At 36.9% G+C, this 21,155-nt stretch overlaps 1 protein-coding gene across 3 annotated transcripts in view; it reads left to right on the top strand.

The window, feature by feature from the left end:
• Positions 1 to 21,155, top strand: part of KCNQ1 (potassium voltage-gated channel subfamily Q member 1) — a 552,595-nt gene that overhangs the window by 386,839 nt on the left and 144,601 nt on the right. For 2 of the 3 annotated variants that reach the window (XM_039537861.1, XM_039537860.1), the window contains 2 exons: positions 9,834 to 9,909; positions 20,897 to 20,991. In XM_039537861.1, the coding sequence (XP_039393795.1) occupies positions 9,834 to 9,909; positions 20,897 to 20,991 (171 nt within the window). Of the gene's footprint in view, positions 1 to 3,940; positions 4,021 to 9,833; positions 9,910 to 20,896; positions 20,992 to 21,155 lie in introns of those variants that run through there. The other variant, XM_039537864.1, reaches the window with a different exon arrangement.

Below are 21,155 nucleotides of genomic sequence, written 5' to 3'. Positions count from 1 at the left end.
TGCATCCATTTACTCCAGCAGAGGGTTTGCCTTGAAAGACTGTACATGACCTTAACTATGGTGTTTGCACCTCATCAGCACTTAAAATAGTCAGCTTTCCTTCATTAAATATACAAGAACTAATGAAGGCAGAGCTGTTTTAAAATATTTTGCATTCTGTATAAATGTGTCCCCCACTGACCAACTAAAGAACTATAACAATGAGCTCTGATAGGATTGCTGTTCTATTCTCTTTTAGCTAGGAGATGATGATTGTAAGCTAGGACTTTGAGGGTGTGCTGTAATAATAGAGGGACAGCTGAGGGGGATCCACAAGAACCTGGGAAGAGGCAGAAGAACCCACAGAACACTATAGTTGAGAATAGTCATCAGGAGGATTTATTGTGTGCAAGCCCTTGCCCAAACTCTCAGTGCCATGAAAATATTTCTCAGAACTTGGTTCTTGGAAGATCCAACTGTAAATGACCAGGACTTGAGTTCCTTACCCAATTCTGTCAGTGTTCTGCAGTATAAATGAGATGCTGCATTGTAAAGAGAGATTATGCTTCAGTCTTGAGACATTAAACCAAGGTCCACAATGTCCTGGCCAACAAATACCTATTGTGCTTCACCTTACCTATTGCTGAGCTCATACTGGCTACATTTGCATAGAATCATAGAATATCAGGGTTGGAAGAGACCTCAGGAGGTTATCTAGTCCAATCCCCTGCTTAAAGCAGGACCAATCCCCAGCTAAATCATGTCTAGGCGTAGATTCAGAAAAGCACTTCAGCATGTGCTTTACCATCCTGTTCTAGACAGCATTCAGGCATATGCTTAAGTGGCATTGAGTTAAGTAAATCTTAAATTCTGTTCTAAATAGTTATGTTCTCCTGAATCACTGTCATAGTCACCAACTATCATTAATACCATATAAATCATTGTATAACCTTCAGTGTGAAAGATGCTCTACAAATTTTTGTTCTCTTCTGAAAATGCTTTTTATTAGCAAGTACTCTGTTTTTATTATTAACCAAACACATTAAACGCATTTCTTTATTAGATTTCAAAAGACATTATACTGTATATTTCATGTATGCAGTGTTACTTTGTCCAAACATCTGTTAAGAAACCACAAATCAAGCTAACAATTTTGTCTCTAAAGCAAAGGGGGATGGAGATTGATAAATTACATAGGTGATTTCTGACTTAAATCCATGTTAGGTTTGGTTTGGTTTGGTTTTTAAGGGAGCAGAAGTGAAGGCTGGTGTCAAATAGAAATAGGAGTGCATTGAAGGGATACTGTTGGGTTTAAAATTCATATATTTAAAAAAACAGATTTCTTTATCTGTTACTAATGGAACTGAGAGAATACTGGAGAAAATCCCACAAATATTAATTCAAATTTTTAACTAATATCCTTTGGCTATGTTCACATTCAGTGAATAGTATAGCCAAATAATTTATTGGTGGAAATGATAATCAAAAGATTGAGTTTGAAGGGAATATAGCAGAGTATTCTTGGAGAGCTTGAATTTTGAATTTGTAATTTATAGTATTCACATTGAAAGCCAAACCATTACCTTCCCCTAATCAGGGAACAAAAACAATGTTATGCAATCTATAAATCTAATCAAAACTGGCCATATTTCTAACATTAGGTATGTGCAACAAACTACTCATATGCAAACTACAAACCAGGAATTCATCACAGAAATATTTAATGGTAATACTGAATGATTCAGTATTTAGAATAACGAATACGTTTGAGAAAATCGTAAGTTGTTCATGGACAGTTTGCAAAGAGAAAAAGGCTAAGTTAAATAAATACTTTATACATGACAAAATTACTTCCCCTAATCTAATTAGTAATAACACTGTTGATTATTAAAACTGAAAGAATTTTAAAAATCTTGTCACAACTTATGCAAAAAATAAACAGTGCATTTAACCCGATGTGATCATTGAAAAAATAAACTAATCAATTTCATTTGTGTTTGCAGTCAGTTTCTAATCCCATATTAGCAGGAGGCTGGAATGTTTGGGTTGCAAACACTAGAGGGAAAGTTATTCCTTTAAAAATAAGCAGTTTCCATACATTTGAAAAGACTATAGAAACATTTCATTTAATCTTAAGATTTGGTCAAGCCTATTTTCATTCATTCTAAATTTTGGACCCATATTGTCCTGACAATGTCATTGTACTTTTCCAACACTTAGGGGCAGCTTTCAGTAATACATCCTTAAGATGTTTTAATGAATCATTTATGGGTGAGGTTCTTTTGCTGAGCGCTCTCAGTAAATCATAAAGTTTCTTACAAAAGTCTTTCTTAAATATCTGAAGTAAATAATGGTTGCCAAGTTCCAACAATGAATAATAATAATAAAAAATAAAAATAAAAGAAAGCTGGGTAGCACACATTGTTTTCAATAGCCAGTTACTCTGATTTCAGTCTCTAGTACTGTGGTCAAGCATTTCCTGTTATATAATGTATGAAGATGCAACTTAATCCATTTCAACCCATCACATTTAAAACGTTGCTCAGTAATGAGCAGCTCCCTCAAGCATAATGTGCAAGGAATGACAGAATGTGTGAAAAGACAAGAATAACCTTGGCCCATAGCAAATTCTATACTGAAAGCCTCTAGAGAACAAACGATGAAAGATTTCATTAGACTTAATGCACTAATGAAATGGCTTAATGTAGGTATTCGGAATCTCTTCCACCAGATTTTGTTACAAGGAACAATTTTCTGTGCCTGTGTGGAAAATGGCCAGTTCACTTGCAAAGTGTATTATTAAAATCTGATGTGTTAAAGATAAAGTTCAAGTCTAAATAAAGATTAGTGCCAAAAACTTCAAGCCAACCCACTTCAGACTTCGTTCTTAGTGCTTTATTTCTGTCTAAGGTCAAAATCCAAGAAGACTGCAGAGAATTTAAACATGCTTGAAAACTGAGCTCAACTTCAACTCAGTGATAGATTTATAGAAAAATGGGCATTTTGTACAAGTTATAAATCTGTGACTCTCTCCTGCTAAGCTTCAGAGTTCTCATAGAGCTCATTCAGAATAGACAATGTTGAGCTTTAACCTCAGATAATATCAGTGTCAGTGTACCTTGGAAGGACTGTGGCAAACATGATGGTCCTGATGATAATATATTGTGCAAGTGAACAAAAAATACAAACAGTATCAACAGGAAATTAGCACCACCTTTCCTTTGCCTCATTGCTATAATATTTACATTAGTACTAAATCAGTATGTGAAGCATTTTCCTGAAATGAGCATATGAGCCACTATTTAATGCAATGACTAAAGAATGTATATGAAATTAAGGAAGATTTTTTAAATATAATAAATGCTGCCTCTTAGTGAATTATGCAACTTTTTAAAAATAAACAGACAAGCAATGCAAAATCAGAGAATGTGTTCCAACCCTGTGTCATGAAGACAGTGACACAAATCAACAAAAGGCAGGAAATTCAAAGTTTAGGCTGCCAATCCATCCCTGAGCCCATGTTATTATGAAAAACAAACAAACAAGGAAACCACATTGACGTGCGCTTGGGATGGAGTGACAACTTTAATTTTGGAATTTCCTGGCTTTTTTTTCCTGAGTGGGGTATGACAACCTATTTTAGATAGGAACAAAAAAAGGAAAGAAATCTCTTGAGAAACATTGAAAATTGTATATATTTTACCAGTTTACTACATATTTAGTTGTCATTTCTAAGAACATATTACAGCAGGTACCTAATGAATTGTAGCTTTTTAAATTCATTATGTAGATAATTTTCTGTATCTTAATTATGATGCATATTGTTAAATTAGTAAAACACTGCACATATGCAGTGGCCAATTCCATAGCATTAAATAATTCTCAAATTGTTCATTTTTAATGCCAGTGTTGTGTACCCTGTTGTGGACTAACAACCTTTTGAAATTTTCCTTTTTTCCAGAAAAAATGTTGCATTTTTCTTGGAGTACAAAAATAAGCAAACCATTTAGCTTGTTTTCTTCCTGCATTTAAGAAACCCACGTAGAGATTCCATTCAAAAAAGACATCTTCATGGAGATTCTTTTTTAGACCTTGATCCTGCAAAGCAACATCTCATGGGGAGTTCCACTGGCTTATTTGCAGTACTGGAGCCTCAGTCCCCAAATATGCAATCTGAACTGCTGGTGTGGACTCTTGCATCTGTGCAGAATCCCATTAATTTCACTGTTGGTCTGTGTAAATTTAGGATTACAGGATGGGGACATACCTTTGTAAATGCATTGAAATTCTAGGGAACTATGTTATAAAAAAGATCATTTGGTCAAAGACATGTTTGATCTCTCTTAGAGCAAGTGGCTCCACTACAGTATTTGTTGAGCATTATAAATGTCCCACTAGTGAATCAGCATATGCTGTAGGATTATCTAAAGATCTGCAGCCCTGATGTTTTACTAAAAGGGTAAGGATATCATTTCAGCTTCAGAATTCTGATTGGCTCGTGAAGAGTTTATTGTTCCTCCAAGTGGAACTTTCCGTTATAGCTGAGTAAATTAATTGCAAAAGAGGAAAAGAAAGAAATAATGAAGAAAGCCCAAGAGCAGAGATTCTATGGTATGAATTTCATCTCATGTGTGATATGGATGCTTGACTCACAAAGTTTTGTTTTAGGTTTTTCTCACCCCTGACTCTGATATTATAAGGAGTGCCTCCAACAGCCATACATTTTTACTTGATGTTAGAGTGCAAATAAAAAGCCTTGTCTATAAATGTCAGAATATAAATGCTCTTGGTTTGTGATAAACCATTGGCCCTACTGACCTAGTATTGCTGTCAGCTCTCAAAGGATTATTAAAACTGCCCCTGTAAGGATATATACCCCGGTCAATTCAGCATAATTCCCATGACATTAAAAATTCCAGTGTTATATTTGTTGTTCCAGAGCTCCGTTCCATGTATTAAAGCCCACTGAAAATCTCATGTGATCTGTGTACAGTGTTTGTGAGTGTCAGAATATATATTATTGAATGCAGCTGTGCTTCCATTACATTTAAAGGATTACAGTCAAATTGACATGACCGAATGTGGTGTAACATATTGTTCATCAACTATTTGTCAAGGGTAAACTGATTCTGATCTATCTCAGCAAAATGCGCACATGGTTTTCACTGATAAGCATAAATCCTTTAAAGAATAACAAGTGTGCCTGTCATTGTTATGCACTTGCTTTCCACTATCATAATCTGCGCATGCGGACGTTGTACACAATTGTCAGCTCTGTTGAAACATGGGTGACATTTTCATTTGTTTTGGTTTTTAAATGTCCTGTGTTTTTATGTGATTTTTATAATGAAAAAAACATTAGTGCCTGACATGGGACAGAAAACCCTGATTATTTTTTATTTTTTTATTTTAACTGAGTGCTGATAATATGCCCCTAGATCTACAAAGCACAGAGAAAGAAGAATGTCTGTGTAAGCAGCATACAATCTAAAGCCCAAATCCTGCAAACATTTAGGCATATGCTTAACTTTACAGAGGTGAGCAGTTCCATTGAAGTTCAAGTTAGTCAGCTACAGTCAGTGGGATTATTCACCTCTGTAAAGTTAAGCATGTGAATAAAAGTTTGCAATATCAGGGACTATGTTAAACAGATCTGTAATTGCCAATGACGTTCCTTTTTGTTGCCAACTCTTGCAATTTCATTAAAGCCCCAGTTGCTGAAATCATGACATTGCATGAGAATCTCAGCTTTCATTTAAAAAAAAAATAAAAGGTTTCTGGCCCTCATGGTTGCAGAGAGAGGCTTGAAAACATAAAGCAAGTGCACCCATAAAGACTCTGAAAGTCAGAAGGAACCAACATTTATTTTATTTATTTATTTTAATCTCATGATTTTTAAGCCAGTCTAATTATTTTTGCGGAATGGACTTAATTTTTTGACCACTTGGGTGGACAATACTGAGACTATTGTGCTTTTTTCTAATGTGTGTGGGGGGTTTTTTTTATTGTAGCCTTTTAAATTAGGAACATTAAACTTATTTACAAAGATGGTTCACAGGATTATTAAAGGGATACAGAGTCTTTCATCTCTACAGCATGAAACCAATTCATTTCAAATTAGATTTACAGTGACTGAAAATCATTAGCCTGCTGATGGTTGCTCAGTCAGCTATGTGAAATAAATTCTTGGTTCAGATCCAAGACAATTGTCACAACTGAAACCAATGGACAGTCCCAATATTATGGCCGAAAACCAAATGGACATTAGAACTATAATAACCTTCCCACCTCCTGAGATGATCCCGACAACAAGCCTACGGTGTATTGCAAGCTTTCCATGTGGAAAGAACACTTGAGCCATTAGGGTTGTCTTTTAGCAACATTAAATTCACTTAAATAAAGAAGGAGGGGGAGGAGAGTTCAGAGAAAGAGAGAGAGTGAAATAACTGTGAAACATTGCTGGGAAAGGGGAAAAAAAGCCTTACCTGGCTTCTGTCCAGCATAATGCATGCTGGGATGTCACCTGAAGCCACAGTCAGTGATTCTCTGTGGGTCTGGATTTTACAGGCATAAAAATGTTTAAGCTTAATTTTAAGATAATGATGTGTTGACTACTTCTCTTGATTATTAGGAGCACTCATATTTACTTGCAGGTTACCTCAGAGATATCCGTTAAGTTCATAACAGTATGTCCTAGAGTCTAATGCATGGTTTTATGTAAATATACTTACAAAAGGAGAATGTCTTTTTATATATATATAACTCAGCTCTCCCTCCCCCTGATCCTACCCATGAAATATTTATAAAACTTTTTTCTAAAGCTAAGCAAGTCCAAACCTGTGAAATTTAGGGGCTAGGTTTTCAAGAGTGCTCAGCTCCCAGCTAAAAGTGGTCAGATTTTCATGAAAATATTGCTTAGAGAATGAAAATGTACTGTACAGCTGGTTGGCAAATATGCACATAGGAAGAAGTCCCTGAAATTATAGATTTGTTAATACATCCACTGTCTGCCTAGAGACTACAGGTATGTCACAAATGGTTATACAATCAAATATTGCGAGTTAATGTTTAAACTCTACATTTACTAAAGCATTTGTTACCAGTTTGCAGAAGACATCAAACAACCAAGAATCATAACCTTGGCTACTAATTAAAATCCTTATTCCTTTCTTTCACTCCAAAAACATTTAATCTCTGGGAAGTAGGAGAGCCTTGTATGCAGGGACTTTTTTCAATGTTAGCAAAACAACAAGTGTTATGTGGGAGTTTCTAAAGGGGTTGTGGTGTAGAAGAATAAAAGAAATGTGTGAATTTTCTGTTTTCCTTTCAGAGAAGTAAACATTAGCATTAAACAAAGAGTGATTGAAAACGGATGCATTGGAAAACCTTATGTGGTGGGATGGAGAAGGGGTTATGAAAACAAGAGGCAATTTTTACCAGGTTAAAAACTAGTGTTTTTCTGGGGAAAGCTATTTTAACTGTTAAATGGAACAGCAATCCATCACCAGAACCAGATGGTATTCACCCAAGAGTTCTGAAGGAACTCAGATATGAAATTGCAGAACTACTAACTGTGCTATGCTACCTGTCTCCAGAGATAATCCTGGCAATTACAGGCCAGTAAACCTAATTTCAGTACCAGGCAAATTGATTGAAAATATAGTAAAGAACACAGTTATCAGACTCATAAATAAACACAGTATGTTAGGGAAGAACCACTTTTGTAAAGGGAAATCATGCTTCGCCTATCTATTAGAATTCTTTGAGGGGGCCAACAAATGGGGACAATGGTGATCGATTTACTATAGTGTACTTGGACTTTAAGAAAGCCTTTGACAAGGTCCCTCACCAAAGACTCTTAAGCAAAATAAGCAGGCATGGGATAAGAGGGAAGGTCCTCTCATGGATCAGTAACTGGTTAAAAGACAGGAAACAAAGAGTAGGAATAAATGGTCAGTTTTCACAATGGAGAGAGAGGTAAATAGCAGAGCACCCCAAAGATCTGTACTGGGTCCAGTGCTATTGAACATAGTCATAAATGGTTTGGAAAAGGGGGTGAAGTGTGAGGTGGCAAAATTTTCAGATGATCCAAAATTACTTAAGATAGTTAAGTCCAAAGCAGACGGCAAAGAGATACAAAGGGATCTCATTAAACTGGGTGACTGGGCAACAAAATGGCAGATGAAATTCAATGTTTTTCCAATGCAAAATAAAGCACATTGGAAAACATAATCACAATTATGCATACAAAATGATGGGGTCAAAATTAGCTGTTACCACTCAAGAGAGATCTTGGAGTCATTGTGGATAGTTTTCCTGAAAATATCTGTTCAATATACAACCGTAGTCAAAAAACCTAACAGAATATTAGGAAGCATTAGGAAAGTGGTAAATAATAAGACAGAAAATATCATAATGCCACTATATAAATCCATGGTGCACCCACACCTTGAATACTGTGTGCAGTTCTGGTTGCCCCACCTCAAAAAACATATATAAGAATTGGAAAAAGTGCAGAGTAAGACCATTCTGTATGAAAATGGTTGGTTTTCCAGATAGGGAGAGGAGCAAATTTGTGAACATTTGCAATATTGCCCAGAAGGTGGAATTTCACCAATTACACCGTGGAAAAACTGTTTGCTGGAGGAAATGTGTGGCTACTCAGGAAAAATCAGATTATGTGTAGGGCTGACCATACTGCTGAGCTGTGTTCTGCAAGAGACCTAAACATGTAAAGGACCTTGTTGTGAGAGATTCCCATCCCAGGGAGGGTACAAAGGCTGTCAGCTCAATATAAACAGAATGCACTATTTAGCAGCAAATGGAGTCTTCATGTGTGTAAATATGGCTTTATAAACAACCATTACTGATAATAAATTACAAAGAAAATACATTTGGAAAATCTAAGTAAGGTCAGCACTGCTCTACTGCTTGTACCCTTTAGTAGTTAGTAGAAGTATTGAATGCTACTGGGATAAAAGTCAAAGTAGCCCAGTTTAAAATGATGTATTTATAGTGGGTAAGTGTCTATAACACTAAGTGTTTTTCATTTGTTATAGCTGAAGAATGACAATAAAAAAGAAATAATTTGCATAAATCATAAACATATCTTATCTGATTATAATTTTAAGAAAATATATTTATCACATTTAAAATATTTTAAAATATAATTAAAAGTATAAAGAAAAACCTGTCATGTTTATAATCTGTATTAAATAAAGTATAATGTTTAATACTATGTGTTGTGAAAAGCAAAAGCTTTATGGTAATCAGTTATTATGAAGTACTTAGCATTTCTTGATTCTATTCTATTTGTGTTTATAGGGGACTTCCATATGTTACTTATTGTTAATGTTTCATATACTGCTATAGTACCATTCATGCAGTGATGGTTTTCCTAAAAGTACAAATTAGTGCAAGTGAAGGAAAACTTGCAAAAGATCTGGAAAGAAAAAGCTATACTATAGGCTACGATACTAGGGTGCTTTTATATAAAAAAGAAACCTGAGAGCTAAAGTTCTAAATGCTCATGTCTGGGGCTTTTGAGAGAAAGAGAAAGCAAGAGAGATGGGAGGGGGCTCACCTGACACAGGCAGAGATTCATATGGTCACCACTTAATATTGTGCAATACACTGCATCCTACATAAACTGTAGAGATAAAATTCCAGATTTTAAAAGCTTTTTTTTTGGTATGTGTGGTCCCAATAATGGTATGTTGTATCCACAGAAGGAATTGTTGCTTCTTACATAAACAGTCACTTGTCACTGAAGCACTTAATGAAGGTTATTATCCTTATTATATGGCTGGAGATGATCTCTTTCACCGAACTCACTCGTCTCATTTTTCCTACAGGCTGCGAGAACACCACCGTGCTGCCATTAAGGTGATACGACGGATGCAGTACTTTGTGGCAAAGAAAAAATTTCAGGTACGTTTTGAACAGAGGGCTAGTTTTCTAAATAAGCCCTTTTATACTCCTGGCTTATTGTTTCTTTTATAAATGTAAGAAAAAGAGACTAGCACAATTCATATCAGTAATGATGAGTCACGCCCACTATTCTCTTCCTCCTTGAATAGGGTGGTTGTTTAGCATCAGGTTAGTCCACTGTGGACACACTGGGAATAGGCTAACCTGCTGAAATGCAGCCTGAATTAAAATGTTGTTTTCTGCTAATGGACTTGACCTTTCACCTGCTGTTATCTCCATCTCCTTCTTGCAATGCAAACATTCTCATATGTCTTCATTAATTCTGAGTTGTGTGTTACTGTCATGCTGACTCAGTAGGCTTAGAGATTAAAATACTACTTTAACCTTGTTTTCTATCTCATACTCAATGTTAATGAAGTCCTGATAAGGGGCAGAGATGGAAATTTGTTAGCATACTGCAAGGTTTCTGCTTCGTTTCTTTTGCCCCTCCTATAGAGGTAAAAAAAAACCCTTCGAAGTTCATGAGATAATCAGTTATCTCTATGCCTATAGCCTACATTGACATTTCTTCTGTCTCATTTCAGTTGCTGGTATTTTGGATACATAAGCATTTAACAGTGGCTAATTAACTTTGGCCTGGTCAACATAAAAAGTTGCACCTGTCTGTCAAAGCTGTGGGGTTATTTAAACCGATTTAGTTAACCCAATAAAAACCCCTGTATCAACACTCTGTTTGATTTAGAATCGCTTATATCAGTGTAGCTTGTATCAGTAATTCACTAATGGAAGTCAGTGGGCTTTGTGCCTTTATATTCCTTTGGCCCTTTTGCAAATCTCCCCCTATATGATTTAGTTTTACATTGAAAAATATAAGGCCTGAAATGCTGTAAATGAGCTTAGCTCCATTCATTGTACTTGCTACTCTAATTAATAAATATATAGTAATACATTCAATTAATAAATTTGAAAATCCTTGCACAATAGGCATAAAAGGTAAAATTTTGAAAAGTGCTTCAGTGGCTTAGGAGCGTAAGTCCCATTTTCAGAAGTGACTTAGGCACCATTATTAATAATCATAACAATACATTTCCCACCTTCAATCCACTCCATCTAAAATGAGTTTGTTACTCCTTCCCTTTAAATATTTAAAAGGGGATGGGGACTATTGAAAAGTAGTTGGTCAACAATTATTATCAATCCTTAGAAGCACCATTTGTTAATAAGAAATGAAATGAGACATTTATTTCCTGCAACCACAAAACCTGGGCCCTCATTTCATCACTGAAATTTATAAACATTATCAAGCTGTTTTACTACATAGGTTGTGTTTAATGATTTTGAAAACAAAATCTCATCTGGAATATTTTCTATTATTGGTGTAGCTGGTAGTGCTGCTTATGGTTAGACTTGTCTGACACTTCCTACTATAAGGCCCTGTCTCCAGTTGCTTATAACTTTACCCAACCTTAACTGTTCAGGTTGAAACTTTCTTTATATGCTGAGTTTTTGCCACAGGTCACATTTTTGTGGAAAGTTTCAACTTAAATGGTTTAGCTGTTTCTGAGACCAAGATTAAGATATTTGGTGTTTTGCCGTATTAAAAATAATTCTTACAACCGTTTAGTTGAGAAAAATCCAGTTCCTCCGTGTTTTGGGGCAGGGACTTGAAATTTGAAGGGGGTTCATACTGGTGTCAAAGATTAGTCATGGTATTAACTAAGAGACTTAGAAACAATAGATCCACATCTTATATCTACTTCCCACATGGGGTTTGTCAAAAACAGATTTTGAAAATGCCTGAATACCTTGTACAACATTATCCACCTGGAGAGTAAACTAAAGTCCCCTGCAGCAGATCACTTGATAGATAGAAGCTGAAAAACCATTGGACTGATATAATGGGACTATTCCCTTCACACTTAAAACTTGTTTGTGCTTGGCACTCAATTTGCTAAACTGGCTCCTCCATTCTGCTGTATGTTTTGCCATCTGCAAGAAAACATGTTCAAGGCCATCTATCCAAATCCCATAAGGATGTTCTCTATCTTTCCCAGCATTTGTAATTATTCTTGAACAATTAGTCTTAGCCATTCAAAAGTTGTAAGTTTACATCTAAATGAAATATACCTCAAGGCCGTACTATATGCTAATGTATCAGAGGGGTAGCCGTGTTAGTCTGGTTCTGTAGAAGCAGCAAAGAATCCTGTGGCACCTTATAGACTAACAGACATTTTGCAGCATGAGCTTTCGTGGGTGAATACCCACTTCTTCGGATGCAAGCAGTCCTGTATGCTAATGATATGCTGCAGAATCTTCCAGTAAAGTTTTATTTGCAGTTACAAAGTTAGAAGTCAGTTTTCAAAAAAGTTCTAAGGTATTTAAGGTAAAATTTTCAAAAAACCCAACATGACTTAAAGACCACAAATACCATTGAATTTCAATGGGAGTTATGCTCCTAAATTTATCAAGTGCTTTTGAAAACTTCCCACCAAATTGGGAGAAATCAGACATTCTTCCTTTGAATGTACAGTATATTGCAAATCTACTTTGTTCTATTGTATGCCCACAAAGAGGAGTCTTAAGGGAATAAAATGTTTAGAGTTAAAATATGTACCAGCTATTGACTCTACAGTTTCTATTAACCAGTCCAACCCAATGTTTAAATTAATCCAGTATTGAATGATGGCACTCTTGAAAGCTAACATGGTAAGCATGTTTAGAATTAGAGTTGTCAAAAAATGTTTATAGAATTTTTTTTTTGAAATTTTTCTGCCAAAAGTGTCTGCTTTCCATGGAAAATGTATGGGTTTTTTTGTTGTTGAAAATAAAAATGTTAGAAAACCAAAAAACCTCAGCTCAGCTTAATGGGATTACTTGTGCTTAAAGTTAAGTGTTTGCAAGATCAGTGCCTAAATATTTATTTTTTTAAGGGTGCATCCATAAGTATGATGTTGGAAGAATAAAGAAAATGTCCCAAATTTATCCAAAATAGATCTCAATGCAGCAAGGTTCTTAAACTGCACCAGATGTATTCAGGATACACCTGTCTATCAAATTCTGTATAGCTATGTGTTGTTTTTGAAAAAAGTATCAGTCAACAATGGATGGTTGGACTGCCAAAGACAAATGTCAACCAGAGCCCAGTTTCAAACACTTCTTGTTAAAAAGTTATAATGAGAAACCAAATGGAGACTACACAGACATTTCTAATGGTGTGAAAAGTAAAAGTGAAATATTACACTAAAAGACCACTTTTGAGTAAAGCCGAAATGTATGCACAATTCTGAGGCCATTTTATAACACAACTCTAAATATAATGGCATCATTAGGCACCACTACAGAGAGTAATATTCTTTCCATAGACGTTTTAAAACCATTCTGTAGAACTCTATAACAAGGATATTATTCACTCATAAAGTGTAGGATTGTTTAAAATTGTGTAGAAATTTTTTCACCCCTTAGCACCATTTAGGTGCTGTACTGTCTCCACAGGGGGTGAATACATCACTGTTGAGGAAAGGTTCTATAGAATCTAGTAGACAATGGTATTTTGAGGGATTAAAAGGATCGTGGATGGTGCCTTATGTCTTACTCTACCCCTCTGCACAAGAGTGAATTTTATGCATCAGGAACAAATCACTTCTAGTACAGCCTAGTTTATCCACCCTATAATTTACTTTTAAAGCAGAGTACCATTCTTGAATGTCCTATTTAATTAATTCACTAGCATAACAACATTTTTACATCCTATTACAATTGTGAAAGCTTTTAAACTCCTGGACTCAAATTTATGTGCACTGGCACAAATCTAATGCACACAAACAGTACAGGAGAGCAGAACATGATCCCTGAGTCCTCAGTCTAATTTTTTTTTTAAAAATCTATTTCATTCCAGGTAAGTTTTCTGTTGACTAAATTAGTTTTCTGCAAAAATATCTTTCATTCATGCACTGTAGAATCGAAAATTAAAAATCTGCTGTACATAGTGTACAAAGCTAAAAATGCAGCTTGGGGGTCCAGTGATGACATGAGGAACTAGTGTCTCTGTTGTGGTTTATAATGATGTCACCAGAAGCTCTTGATGTATTTATAGCCTTATAATTCAAAGTCTTACTACTTCCTGGACTGTATTTTATATGTAATTCAGTTACCTTGCTATCAATCAGGAATTGTGTATGTAATCTTCTATAATCACTGTGAGGTCTCTGGAAAACAAAATAGTTCAAAGCAACTTGTACTTCAAAGGCTGTTGCACACATTTGTACTGTTCGGTTGTGCTTCCCAGAAATTTCCTTAGCATTCGCTTCCCTCTCCCTTGTTTGACTCCTGGAGAACTGCTCTGTGCATGCAGCTGCTGCACATTCAGCTAATAAGGAACAATAATACACAGCTGTGCCTATATTTAATGTTTGTCTTTCACTCTTGTGCCTTCTGAAAACTCTATATTTGATGCAAAAATCCTTCCTCACTATGGCATACCAGGGTACAATCCAGACTAATAAGTAGCTCTGTCACCCCTGCCCTGTAACCTGGGGTGCCCTTTACAATGCCTTGCTGCTCACAGACAGCCTCCGGCATGTAAATTACTCCCAGCTAGCCACAACTTGGCTCTTACCAGCCTTAAAAATTACCACAAGGTGACCCCAATACACTTCCACTCCTAGATTTTCCCCCAGAAATGTATGTCCTGTACTGCCAAGCCCTCTCCTGGGCAGTACGAATACATTCAGTCTGTTACTCCTTTAAGGGAATAATATTCACACAACTTGTTACCCCAAATGCAGTTATCCAGACACTTCAACTTGAACACACCTGATTAGATAAAACAGGAAAATAAGTTTATTAACTACAAAGAGAGAGATTTTAAGTGAGTACAAGCAATGAGGCATAAAAGTCAGAAATGGTTACAGGAAAAATAAAGATAAGTTGTTCACTAATGCCTAACTTAACAAACCTATTAGATTGAAGCAAAATTTCTCACTACATTCTCCAGCAAATCACTGACCAAACTCTTAGGTCAGGACCCTTCCCCCAGAGTCCAGTGCCTGCTTCCTTTATCTCTTCAGGTGGAGTGAATGTGATAGGCAGGGAGATAGAGGGAGGTGCCTTGGGGGTTTTTCCCCTCTTTTTTATAGCTTCAGTCCCTCTCTTGAAAAACATTTCCAGCTGAGACCCAGGATGCAAAGTGTTTATATGGAAGGATATTTCCTGCTGGTTTTTTTCACCTGTTTGAATTTCCTTTGTCTTCCTTTCCTTCTGGATGACTCTGTTTACTGTTCAAATGCAAATTAAGCAGAGCACACATCCCTTTGTTTAGGACAGACCTGTTTGCCAACTTCTGTTTGGACAGGGCTGTGGAACATGTGTTAATAATACCATACAGGGAAATCTTATAACTTCACAATGTTGTCACACACATTTTTACCAGGACAATGCTGACCAGCAAATTATGAGTTTTCAAATGATACCTTACAAAGCATACTTTGTACAAAGATTATTACAGTACTGTGTTGAGTGTAAATACAGGGTGTATTCTGTCACACTAACCCATTTAGATTATCATCATCATCATCATCAGTAATGCTCCTAATTAGCAAAGGGATGAAACAGGCAATGTCATTGAAAGCTATTGGAACTGGCTTATATATTTGCTTTTCCAATATGGTCGGGCCTGGTTATTCTGTTCCAACTTGCAAATTCTCTTTTGTCAACCAAGCTAACAAACCTTCCAAGTACTAAGTTATAATCATGATAAGCATTTCCTCCTGAAAGATCATTTACTGTGTCAATTTTTCACATGCCCATCCTAATTAGATAAAGTAAGCACAAGATAATCAGCTCTGACTCTTAAATACACATTCCTACCTAGTAATGCACCTTAACTTTATGCACACAATCTAAGCTCTCCAGGCCTCCGACTTTATTATTCCTTAGCTGAGAGAAGCAGCAGGGTAACTTAAAAAGCAGGCTATAACGTACCTACTCATTTTGTTATCAGGCCTCCACATCCCATCCCTATGAGTGCAAGGAATGCAAGACCAAGCCTATTGTTTTCATTTCTGTTAAATTAGGCTTGTCTTGTAGCTAAGTAGTTCTGAGTTTAGAGTTTTCAGCCTTATTTTACTAGACTCTATTCCGTAAGGTCACAGTCGTGTATTCAATTTTTTTGGTAGTATCGTGTTCACAATATCAGTCCATGGGCAAGATTATTGGCTAGTGCAAATTGGTGGTATGCAAATTTATACCAGCTGAGGAACTTGCCCCTTTCTTTGTGGAATCTAAGGGTACGTCTACACTGCAATAAAAAGCCCTTGGCATCAAGTCTCAGAGTCCAAGTCAGTTGACTCGGGCTTGCAGGGCTTGGCCTGCTGGGCTGAAAATTGCAGTGTAGGTGCTCAAGGTCAGATTAGGCTCTAGGCTCTGAGACCACCCCCCTCCAGCCTGAGTCCAAACATCTACACTGCAAATTTTAGTCCTGCAGCCCGAGTCAGCTGACCTGGGCCAGTCATGGCCTTGCTGCGGGTCTTTATTGCAATGTAGATGTATCCTAACTAAAGGATTTTTTTAAAGAGTCAGGTTTTCTGTGAATTCTTCCATCCCTCTGTCCATGCTCAGGTGTGTCAATATACTCATCCCTGCTACTTCCACAATTCTGACGTGACCCAAAAATACATGAGTTTGTGATCTGCTTTGGGGTATCTGACAAACTGAACTACAATTCCCTTAATAATGTGATTGAACTGAAAAAAGTAAGTATGTTAAGAGAGAGATTTAAAAATGAGGTGATTAACTCTAGTAATTTGATAAGTTTATGGGCTAAGAGAGAAAAAATTCAAGAGGGTAAGGGAAACTGCTAAACCTGCTAGAAGTAGAACATGAGTCTGCTGAAGATGTCTGACTCTGAAGATAGCTAAGAGTACTTATGGGTGAACTAGCAGTCCAGCCCAAGCCCTATACAGTACTGAAGTCTTCCTTAAAGCCTCGAACTAGAGCTTAAGTGGAAGTGAATCAGTGCATAGGCCTTGTGCTGCCCTCTGCATAGGGGTGAATTGCAGCAGAGAAAACCTAAGAACTGTTCTGTAGCAAAACTTGCACCTGAGAGACACTTGAGAAGTCTGGAAATCAGTTCTCTCTCCAGAAAAGCTCACTCTATTTCCAATATCAGCTCTTAAAAACTTCAGCTGTTTGAGTGTATTTCTTCTTTAAGAAGGCTGTTGTGATGGTCCTCAAGAAGACTGTACACATTGGGTGTACCACTGTATTAAAATACTGTGTTCTTATTTGGTGGCTGAGAACAAGCGGAGTCAATTTTCTCCAAAACAGGTTGGTAGTAATTAGGGTGGTGTCCCCCCAAATGTGCTTTGTACTCCTCTAAGAGGACCCAAAGTACCAGCTGGGGGGCTGCAAATTGTCTTAAGCTTTCCTGTGGTTTAAAAATGAAGTCTTTGATGTTAGGGTGTAAGGAAAGCTTTCAGAATGTGAAATGAACATAACCAAAGCAGAGGTCTCAGCCTGAGTTTGCAGAGAGCCTGAAACAATAGCTCTAAAGTGTGTATTGCCCCATTCATTTGAATGGTTGCTAAGTCAGATGCTAGCAGTGATACCTTAAAAGTCAACATTGTAAAATATTTTGTGGCTGATCAAAGCACATAAGAAAGGAGAGGAAGATCTATGCCACTATTTCATCAGAAGGGAGTGTATGGAGGAATAACTGGAGGCGTGTGGCAGTTTTGTACATTAAGAGGTGTATCTTTTAAGAGCACATGGAAAGTGTATGTGTGTTGGCAGGGAGAGCACAACTGACTTCATTTTTCTGAAAGAGGATCAGCTTTCAAAAGTTTGGGAAACACTGAATTGGAGTATGAAACATATCAGTGAGGGTTTATTGTATTTTAATGCATTATTTATTTATAGGCATTGTTTATTTATGGGCCTCCAGCATTCATCACTGTAGTGACTCTTTATAGATTAGTGCAACCATGTTTCTTTTACCAGGGGATTTGTTCATTGCGTTGCAGCATACTGGAACTTTTGAGAACTATTTAAGAGTTGCGGAACTTCACCATTACTCAATAAATCTTACTTGAAGCTTTGAAAATGGATGCTATTTAAACTGCAACTTTAAAAAAAATAAACTCTACCATTGTTTCCCTATTCCATGCACATGCCTTGGGTCTGATTCCCAAGGGTAGGCCTGTTGGATTCTCGCTTGAAAGAAACAGTAAAGGCTGTGTTATGCAGCCTAACAGAAAATGTATACATGGTAAACAAGCTTGAAAACAAGAACTGCCTAATGTGTATATGGAGCAGAAACATTTCACACAAGCCCAGGCCACGTTACTAATACTATTAAGGAGAATGACTTTATGACAATTTGGGGTAATATTGCTGAATCATGAGAGCCCATCTCTTCATACTGTGCAGACTGATAGAAATTTAAATTAGTGGGCTTTTGATATTGGTACGGTCAAATGGCAGCTGTGTAAAGGAAAATGGGGGTTTGGAATAAACCCCAGGGGAAAAGAATTAGCGGTTAGAAGGCAGATGAAGTGCCGAAAAGGAGCAGAATAAATGAATGTTTTCCATGGGTATCACCTCCATATGTATGGAGACAACATCCATTTAATTTTCATTAAGTCTTGGAATACTGGGGAAGTTCCAGAACACTAGAAGAAAGCTGATGTTGTGCCAATATTAAAAAGGGTAAACAGGATGATTCAGGTAATCATAGGCCTGTCAGTCTGACATTGATCCTGGGCAAGATAATGGAGCGGCTGATACAGGACTCGATGAATAAAGAATTAAGTGAGGGTAATATAGTTAATGCCAATCAAAATGGGTTTATGGAAAATAAATCCTGTCAAACTAACTTGATAATTTTTTTTTGGTAGATTATAAATTTGGATGATAAAGATGATAGTGCTGATGTAATATATTTAGACTTCTGGTAACGTATGACATTTTGATTAAAAAAACTAAAAAAATATAAAATTAACATGGCATACATTCAATAGTTTTAAAGCTGGCTAACTGATAGGTCTCAAAATGTGCCATCATCATTGAGTGGGTATGTTTCTATTAAGGTCCTGCAGCGATTGGTTCTTTGGCCTACCCTGTTTAACATTTTTATCAATGACATCGAAGAAAATATAAAATCATCACTGATAAAGTTTGCAGATGACACAAAAATTGGGGGAGTGGTAAATAATGAACAGGACAAGTCACTGATACAGAGCAATCTGGTTCACTTGGTAAACAGGGCGCAAGCAAACAATATGTGTTTTAATACAGCTAAATATAAATGTGTACATCTAGGAACAAAGAATGTAGGCCATACTTATACACTGCGGGACTCTAGCCTGGGAAGCAGTGACTCTGAAAAAGATTTAGGGATTGTGGTGGATAATCAGCTGAACATGAGTTCTAGTGTGATGATGTGGCCAAAAGGGCTAATGTAATTCTTGGATGTGTAAACAGGGGAATCTTGAGTAGGGGTAGAGAGATTATTTCACCTCTGTATTTGGAACTGGTGTGATGGGTGCTGAAATACTGTGTCCATTCTGCTGTCAATAATTCAAGAAGATTGTTGATAAATTGGAGAGGGTTCAGAGAAGAGCCACGAGAATGATTAAAGGATTAGAAAACATGCCTTATAGTGCTAGGCTCCAGGAGCTCAATCTATTTAGCTTAACAACAGGAAGTTAATGGCTGACTTAATTACAGTCTATAAATACCTACATGGGGAACAAATATTTAATAATGGGCTCATCGGTCTAGCAGAGAAAGGTATACCATGACCCAGTAGCTGGAAGTTGAAGCTAGATGATTTCAGACTGGAAATGAGGCATACATTTTTAACAGTGAAGGTAATTAATCATTGGAACAATTTACCAAGGGTTGTGGTGGATTCTCCATCACTGAAAATTGTTACACCTCTACCCTGATATAACATAACCCAATCTAACACAAATTCGGATATAACGTGGTAAAGCAGTGCTCCGGGGGGGGCGGGGCTGCGCACTCTGGTGGATCAAAGCAAGTTCGATATAACGCGGTTTCACCTATAACGCGGTAAGATTTTTTGGCTCCCAAGGACAGCGTTATATCGAGGTAGAGGTGTATATCATAATTGGATGTTTTTCTAAAAGATATCCGCTAGGCCTTATTTTGGGGGTAGTCCCACAGTGTATGTCATATAGGAGGCAAGATGATCACAGTGGTCCCATCTGATTTTGGATCTATGAATATATATTGCTGGACTTGTGTCAAGATTACTTGGACAGCATATCCTGTTTTCTGTGTTTGGCTGCTTACAGACCTAAAGGAACGTTTATGCAACAGCTAATCTAAAATACTGGGTTGATGCGAAGGCCCAGGTTTCAGGGAGGTCTCTAGTTCAACATACGTTGCTTGCTGGGCTGATGTCAAGGCACAGTGCTCCGTAAGGTCACTAGTATAGCAACATTAATACACTGGGCTGATGTTAAGGGGCAGGCCTCGGTGACACCAGTGGCTCGGTACTTTTAGCATGGGCTGGTGTGAAATTGCTGGCCTTCTGGTTATTGGCTCAGAAGAGTGAAATCTGTTTGTGCAAGAGAGAGAGTTTATGGCAACTGGCCTGTGACCATGAAGCTTACTTCCAGAAGAGCCAAAGATAACCACAAACCTCAGAGCAAAATGCAAACACTCTTCTTTGACTTCTCAATTCCTCATTAACCTGTCCAAAATTACATATCCCTACAGTATGGAGGGGGAAAAAGAGAGAAACAGAGATTTTTAATGAACCACAATAAATTTGTAAGGTCCTGGGCGTGGTAAAAACACCCAAAAAACTGGAAAGTCTTAATATTCTCTCATGCATGTAATAGGGTAGAAAATCATTGGTGTGAGTTGTCTGAATAATCTGTTATTGAGGCAAATCACTGGCCTGTCTTTGTGTTTGCTGTGGTATTTGTCAGGCTCTTCATGTTTTGGTTTTGTTTTGCAGCAAGCTAGAAAACCTTATGATGTACGAGATGTTATTGAACAGTATTCTCAGGGTCATCTCAACTTGATGGTACGAATCAAAGAGTTGCAAAGAAGGTATGGCATTAAGTTCACTATCCTAAATGGTAAATGTCTGTGAAGAGGATTCTAATAAGCAGTGCAATCAGGTGGGGAGGAGAAGATTTAAAGGATTGTAAATGGCACTTAGGACTGCACAATTAGAGAAATACTGTTTGATGTAATTCACAGTAAAGGTTTCT

Source organism: Mauremys reevesii, linkage group 4, assembly GCF_016161935.1.
Source record: "Mauremys reevesii isolate NIE-2019 linkage group 4, ASM1616193v1, whole genome shotgun sequence".
In the NCBI taxonomy this organism is placed as follows: Eukaryota; Metazoa; Chordata; order Testudines; family Geoemydidae; genus Mauremys; species Mauremys reevesii.
Note: the sequence above shows the minus strand (reverse complement) of the source record. Positions and strands in the feature narration are given on the sequence as shown.